Source organism: Psammomys obesus, unplaced genomic scaffold (genome assembly GCF_907164565.1).
Source record: "Psammomys obesus unplaced genomic scaffold, mPsaObe1.curated_primary_1811, whole genome shotgun sequence".
In the NCBI taxonomy this organism is placed as follows: domain Eukaryota; kingdom Metazoa; phylum Chordata; class Mammalia; order Rodentia; family Muridae; genus Psammomys; species Psammomys obesus.
Window position 1 is genome coordinate 16,597,126 of NW_026596051.1, and position 7,400 is coordinate 16,604,525.

Here is a 7,400-nt window from a genome sequence, read left to right on the forward strand (position 1 = left end):
AGAGTGCTGCCCAGCCTGGGGCTGGATGCTAGAGTGACTGGGGAATCTGCTGGTGGTAGGAGCAGTCCTGAAACATGAGAAGGCCCTGGCAGATCAAAATGAGTCCTCAAGGCTGCTTCGGTTCACCTCAGGGACATCTGCAAAACCCACGTGTTGAGGCTGATGCCCTAGAGTTGCACTAGGAGATGGTGGGGAACTGTGAGAAATGGGGCCCGTCAGGAGTCCTTCAGTCATTGGGAAGCATCTTTGAAGGAGGTAAAAAAGACCTCCCTCCTTTCCTCTTTCATGTCAGCAATGAAGCAGGTGGCTCTGCACTCCTGTGTCCTCCTTGCCATGATGCGTTAGCTCATCTTGGGCCCTAAACAGCAGACCTTAAGATCATGTACTGAAACGTACAAAACAGACGAAACAGACCTTTCCTCTCTCTAAGTTGGTTGTCTCTGATGCTTTGTCACAAAGACAGAAACCTAACACAAGATGTATATTTGAGGTGAAGGTACCAGAGCTAAGGTTCCCAAGACGCACCCGTTCTTAGCTAGCAGAGCTGTTTCTCTGTGGGAAGGAACGGAGCAAGGAACCCTGTAGAATTGACATTTCTCTAGATGCTGCTCTGAATGTCCTGCCACATCTGCTGTCTCTGTGTGGTAGAATCTGGCACGAGTGAGCGCTGCTCAGGACGGGTTCCCTGAGTCTGCTTCCTCAGTACCCATCCTCACTTTGCAGCCATGACATTGTTGCAGGTACCTGAGCCTTACTTGTGTACACCTCTGCTCCAGGGTGTCCAGAAAGGAGGACACCTGCTGGCGTCTGTCAGGAACACAGCCTTTATTCAAATGCAAAGAGGCCAGTGACACAAAAGCGCCAAGTTTCCAAAACTGCCCCTCTTCGCTTATTTCTCCTCTGTTCACCCCTGTTTGAAGCTGAGAGCAGCGTGAAGGTTGCGTCCTTGGCCTCCAGGAGCATGTGCGGTGGCAGCAGGTCTGAGGTATCTGGCTGTGGTTATGGGGCTCACAGGCTTAGGGCGTCCTCTCACCTGTTCCTGGCATGCCTGCTCTCTGCGTCAGAGGCAGCCTCCCACCACAGTAATAAATTACAAGGGACAGTGTGTAGAGCAGACCCATGGGTGTCGGGGTTCACACAGTGGGGGAGGCAGCCTGTCTCTTACCCATCACTGAGGGCCTCTGTGTCAAGAGGGTCTGTCAGCCCAGGATTGGTGGGAAATGGTGCAAAACTGCCCAAGCTCTTATCCCTGCCTTCATGAGCCTCCTGGGAACCCTTCAAGGCCCAGGTCTGAGTCCGAGGCTTGCAGGGATCCTAAGGGCTGGATACTGGACTCTGGGCTTAGACACAGTTATCGGGGGCACACTCAACCTCTTCTTCAAGCTCGGGGCAGGGGGTCCCATTGTTGGCAGGCTGAACACGGACATAACGAGTTCTGCTCTTGGCTCCCAACTTTCCACACGGTCCTCCACACAGCCCCCAGGATGACCACAGGGACACCTCGCAGTCCAGCGGTGTCTCCGGAGCTAGACAAAGCACGGGGTGACCCGAGATGAGTACTGCGTGAGGAGACGCTTGGAAAAAGCAGAGGGGACCATCCCCACTCATGCAGACGTAAGCTACAGGGTAACCTGGGGCAACATCAGTCCTGGGATGTTACCAGCTGTGGAAGAGCCATTGCAACAGTGGGGCCCTCTCAGAAGGGAGGTGGCTCTCTGGCCACAGTGGCCTTCATAACTGACATATCTGAAGGCCTACAAATGCCAGGAAACCCTTTGGGTTGGGGGAACCTTACTTCCCCAGGAGGTTCACTTTCAGTAGCGTTCCTTTTTATTATGCCTCCTCTGTTCCCATCATAGTCACAAACTTAAAAATAACCAATTTGGAGCTATGGCTAAATGACCTGGTAATTTCCATCTTCCAGATCAAAATGCAAATGTCCCAGGATCCAACACATGCTAAACCAGCCAGCCTGCCAGGGGAGAGCAATCACCTAGGAGCCCAGTCCCCATCACTGCGGTCACAAGAGGACAATGGAGTACTGGCGGCAGCAGCCAGGCCAGCGGCTCCCACAGCAGGACTCCATTTTTTATGAGTCCTGCCCTCATGCTAACGTAATCAATGCATAAGACGTCCCAGAAACAAGTCGAATGTTGGAAGAATTCAGAAAGGAACATGAGGAGGTTGGGGATGCCAGATAGAGTACCTGGCATATTCTAGTAGGCACATCGGGCCTCTCCTGAAATAGCCCTCCCCACAAAAGAAAGGGTGGGGCAGGGCCCATAAAGACCCTTTGGAAAGATGAACAGACCCAGTCTTTGCCCAGAGCCTTGCCCAAGAGTGAGGGTTCCAGACTCCTGCACTCCCATCATCCCTACGGGGCTAGAGGCCTGGGTCCTTCCCAGCTTCCTGACAGTGACATCCAGCCGAGGCTCAGCTTGAGCTGTGAATGCTTCATGCAACCTGGTCTGCACGGAGAGCTTCCCAAATGTGGCTTTCGGACCCTGCAGATCCCAGTGAGAAGTAGACCTAGGATGCCTCAGTGTGTGATCAAAAGTGAGAGAATCAACAGCAGAAGCCGGGTGGAGGTTCCCAGACAGCACCTGCCTTGGGCGAGGTCTGGCCTCTGACAGGATGGCTGGAGTGAGGACATGAGGGAATGAGGCAGAACATATCAGGCACAGATGGGAGAAGCCCCAGCTACAGGCAATGGCTTTTCAGGACAGGAAACACCTTGGGACAATGAACCATGTTGTGCTCCTCGGGTGTACCGGATAGGGAAGTGTTTGATGGGCTCCTATGTCCATAACTGTAACTACGAGTAGAATTCCTGAAAGTTCTATCACCAGAGATGTGGCCCCTAGCCAGAGCAGGGGGCTGCAGCCACGCCCACCTCTCCTTTCTGTGTCATCTTCCATCCGCTATCCTTCCTGCCATTTTTTTTTTTTTTTGCACTGTCCCCTGCTCTACCATCAATGCTAACTTCCTAGGCCTGGCTAGGTAAGGTGGCTAACGGCCCCAAGGGTGAGGTAAACGGAACCTCTCCAGTGGCCGGCCTGCAAGTGTTCCCACAAGACTGTACCATGTCTGCCCAGGTGACGCCACTGTCCAGTGTTTACAGGACTGTGCTACATAGCCTAGCAAGCCCATCTCCTGCCTGACTCTGGCCTTGCCAATGAGTCAAAGCAGAAACCCTCCTAAGGGGCCAGGAAAAATGAGTTGGCTGCTGAACCTCCTTCAGTGTTTGGCAGGGTAGAAATGGCTCTGAAGTTTAGCGGATCTTGGCTAATTCTAAGTCCTTAAGAAAAGGAGATGTGGCTGTCTGAAGGGTTCTTGTCCACCGTGGAGCCTGCCGCCAGATGGGAGGTGCACTCCCATCCTTCCAGTGTTAAAGACTGGGGAAACACAGCTTCAAATGGCCCAGTCATTCTCTGCGCCCTCATGCAAGGGCTGCTGGGAACTGGAGCTGCAACGAGGGAGCTAGGATTCTCATCCTCAGTCACAGCTCCCTCAGCTCCCCATCAGGGACTAATGCCCAAGGCACCTATTGAGACTGTCAAATTGTTCATGGAAATGTAAGAACCCTGCATGGCTCTGGTGAATTGGGAACTCTGCATTGGCCATGGCCAGACAGGGCCCAAGGCCCCACCCAAGGCCCCATGGGAGTGTCGAGTATGATGCTTCCACCAATGCCCTCTGATATCTTGGCTAGTGGAGACACAACTGGGACGTACCTCAGGGAAGTCTCACGTCCACTTCCATCGGCTGTGACATGCAGGTCACTGGGTGCCTTTCTGCTGCACACTGCCTCTTAGCTATATCTGGGGTCTTCCCCCCTCGTTCAAGGTGTTTCAGCAGCAGATACTGCCAACGTTCTAGCCACGGTATTTGAAGCCACCAAACTCTAAACCTTTAAAAAGTAGTACCATCTCCTAAAGAGTGATAGGAATTCCCCTGTCTGAAACTGCTCAGGCTCAGGTTTCCTGTGACGTCAGAGGCCTGGGAAATTCTGCAGACTCTTTAGGGACTGTGTTAAAGACAAGGGCTGACCTGGCACAGGGTGGGCCTTGGGACCTGGCAGGTGACCTTGGATGGCATACACCCCGCAGTGTCCGGGGCACCAACTCAGCTGTGGCTTCTCTCCCGGTTCAGACCGTCCTCCTGCTAGCCTGTCTCCCCCCACCCCCCCAGGCTAGCAGATGGAAAGCACAGAAATTACCTGAGAGACTGTCGACAATCTCATTACCCCTGCTGGCCAGGTCCAGGGTAGGCGGGGCGAAGGCCCTGGGGCTCTGCCGAAGCCGCACGAAGGTCACTTTGGCAATGGGAGGCAAGGACTTTAGGCGTGGGTAGTAGAACGAGTTTGCTGGGTGACTGGGTGATGAGGCTGTTATCTGGATGAAGGAAGAGGAGAGGGCTGGCACAGGGGTTCAGGAAGCCCGCTTTCAAGGGTGTGTCTGGCCTCCAGAGTCAGTCTCCAGCATCAAACAGGACAGTGACAGAAAATACTCCCAACTCGGGTCTCATCTGAGTGACTCTCAAGCCCAGCATAGCTGGCGGGGGGGGGGGGGGGGGGGGGGGGGGGCCGGGGCCGGGGGGGGGGGGGGGGGGGGGGGGGGGTACATGGCCTCTCCCCAAGACTGAGAAGGTCCTCTGTCTTCCAGTGGTATCACAACCAGGCTGGCCATCTTCTTTGCCCTATCCAACCCAGAGACCAGAGCTAATAATGTACAGTGGAGAGTGACTATATGGCCTGAGCGGCGGGGGAAGGGCCGTAGAGCGCTTACTTCGGTCACTGTGTCCTGTGGAATGGTTGCGAAGTTGGGAGAGGAGAAGGTGAAGCCGCTGTCTGTCCCCGCATCGTGGGGGTAAAGATCCAGGACCACCTGCTCCTTCCAGCGGCCTCCCTCACACAGGTCCAGACTGTCAACGCCCACAAACCAGTCAGGGCTGGGGACGATGCGTACCACGAAGGACACCTGATGGGACCAGAAGGCTCAGCTGCCACAGCCTCGGGATATCCCCTCTTCCTGGGCTAGCCGTGGCTTACCAGCGAGTGCCTAGGGTGCACCTCCAGCTCTGCGGAAGTCTGCCCGGTGCCGCTAGGGACCGCGGGAGCTGAGAATACGGCGTGCACGCTCTGGAGCTTCTCTCCCGCGGCCTCAATCTCTTTCATCAGCGCCCAGGCCTCACCGCGCTCCGCAAAGTCCCTCAGCCCGTTGCTGACATATTCGTTCTTCCTCCACATGCTGTAGTCAGAGCTGTGAGCCGCCCCTGCGCAGAGGCCTGACTGTGTGAGTAGGCAGCTGGGATGGGAGGCAGCAGGGCTATACAGACTTCAATCCCACCCGGCTGTCCCCAGGGGACACGTGTCCCTTTCCTCCCAAATATCAGCTCCCTGGCTGAATGGTAAGGAGCTAGCACAGGGAGAGAGTAATATCCTTTGTACACCTGGCTAGGCGACTGGTACCTCCCCAGCCCTCCTGTGGCCACGCCTCCCTCCACCAGCCACAAGTACAGTGGGCGCTTAGTGTGTTTTGTGTTGGGAGTTTCTTAGATAAGAATGACCTGTGCTGTGTGCTGTGAAACCAGCAGGTTCTGCTCCCTTCCCTGTAGCCTCCTGGCTAGGGCAGAAGGAGGAAGGGTGCTCTTACCCAGCAGGGAGGACCACTGTGCAGGGGGCCGGAACAGAGGGTACTGCTTGGGGAACGCCGTCTGGCTCCACTTGCCAGTGAAAGTGAGGCTGTACCTAGCCAGAGGCCGGGCTGTGCAGACAGATTCTCCTCCCAGCGGCTGGCCTGTGACGGAGCCTAGTATGGCCAGGAGGAAGGCCCCCAGAGCTCTGCCCAAGGAGAAACTCACGCTTTCCATCACCTATGGCAGAGGGAGAGAAAGCGTTGGCACCTTTAGTCCTAAGAAGGCCCCTGCCCATGCAGCCCCGGAAGAGAACAGAATAAACTCCCACATCGGTGAGATGCCTGCAAACACATCTCCAGGTCCCCAAAATGCCCCTGGGAGAGTTTCCCAGATCTCAGGGAAAAGAAGGGCACCGGGTTACAGGTACTGGTTTATTTTCACTGCCTGTCTACAAGAGCCTCATTGTAAGTGCAGCCCACGGGGGCCGAACACCACCTGCATACATTTCCTGTAGTAGCTATGCATGTACACAGATCAGCAAAGTTCAGGTCATGCCCAGCCCCCAGGGTAGTCTCTGGAGGATTACAGATTTCTGGTCCAGGAGCCCCAGGCCCTCTTTGGATGGGTACCCCACACTCACCTGGCAGGAGCAGCAGGGACAGGCTGCTGGGCTATCAGCTGCAGGACTGGTCCCAGAGCCCAAGGTCAGTGCCTCTGGTCAAAAGACGGGGCCCAGCTCTTCCTGTCTTCTGTCTCTGTGCCTCACCCCAGAAAGTGGCAGAAAGGAGAAGGAAGCAAAAACTGTTCTGCTTGGGTGCTGCAGGGCTGCTCTCCTCAACCTTCCCACAAGTTCTGACTGCAGTGACCTGCTCCAGCTGAGCTCACTCTCCGCCCCCTCCAGCTAACTGCTGCCCTGCCGCACCCCTTTCTTTGTCTTTCCCTCTCTCTTTCCTCTCTCTCCGCCCCCCTCCTTCCTCTAATAAGCTTCTTCTGGGTGGTGCTGCAAGGGGCTTTGTGTTCGAAGGCCAAAGCCCACATTGGTGCCTGTCTGAACTTTGCCACAGATATGACCAGAATGTGGTCCACATTCTCTACTTGACAAGTGTGTGTGTGTTGGGGAGGGGATGTGAGGAGTCTCAGATCTACCAGCTCAGCTGTAATAGGCTTTGGAGCTCTGCATTTGTGCCAGCCAGTCACCTCTTTCTCCTTGGGGTCTGGGCTATACCACAGTAAGGGCCTACACTGCCAGCCAAAGGCAATCAGAACAGCCCAGGGAGCCCAGGCTCCTCAATGCTCTCCTTCCTCCGGGCCGTTCCTTCTTTGGACAGGGTTGTAGATTCTGGAGTCCACTGCAGCTCAGTGTCAGGGAAATACTTTCAAAACTACTGTGGAAGCCTAGAAACTAAGGAGAAGGAAGAGTGGAGACATCTCACTCAGCCTCTGCCGGGTCCCCCACACACACCAAAATATGCGGGGAGCCGATCCAAAACACATTCTGGGTTTTGGAACAAGCTAATGTTTCACTGTCAGACAGACAGTGAGAGAGAATAAATAGAATCAACGGGGCTAGAATGCAAACAAAGCAAATGACTTCACCCTCATTTCAAATAAATAGTGCAGCCACAGAGCGGTGACTATGAACAACATTTGGGCTCCAGGCCTAGAGGCCAAAGACAAACTGCTCCAGCACTTCTCAAACTGTTGGTCTGGTGGCACTGGCTTACCAGCTTGAAAGTCACCAGGAGCCCTAAGGCTTCTGTCCG

At 55.0% G+C, this 7,400-nt stretch overlaps 1 protein-coding gene across 1 annotated transcript; it reads right to left on the reverse strand.

Moving 5' to 3' along the window:
- Window positions 1-806: 806 nt before the first annotated feature.
- On the reverse strand, window positions 807-6,563 carry LOC129688982 (spondin-2). Its single transcript, XM_055624061.1, has 6 exons — window positions 6,278-6,563; window positions 5,655-5,874; window positions 5,051-5,274; window positions 4,788-4,979; window positions 4,220-4,394; window positions 807-1,526 (listed from the first exon to the last, which is right to left on the reverse strand). Exons 2-6 carry the CDS (start codon window positions 5,869-5,871, stop codon window positions 1,342-1,344), a joined length of 993 nt encoding a protein of 330 aa, XP_055480036.1. The 5' UTR covers window positions 5,872-5,874; window positions 6,278-6,563; the 3' UTR covers window positions 807-1,341.
- Window positions 6,564-7,400: the final 837 nt, after the last annotated feature.

What these genes read in the sequence shown, in the direction of transcription:
- LOC129688982 (XM_055624061.1), bottom strand. Translation starts at nt 5,871, where the DNA reads ATGGAAAGCGTGAGTTTCTCCTTGGGCAGAGCTCTGGGGGCCTTCCTC. An exon ending in ACAGTGGTCCTCCCTGCTGG is followed by an intron (nt 5,275 to 5,654) that starts GTAAGAGCACCC and finishes GCCTCTGCGCAG; the next exon opens with GGGCGGCTCACAGCTCTGAC. An exon ending in TGCACCCTAGGCACTCGCTG is followed by an intron (nt 4,980 to 5,050) that starts GTAAGCCACGGC and finishes TGGTCCCATCAG; the next exon opens with GTGTCCTTCGTGGTACGCAT.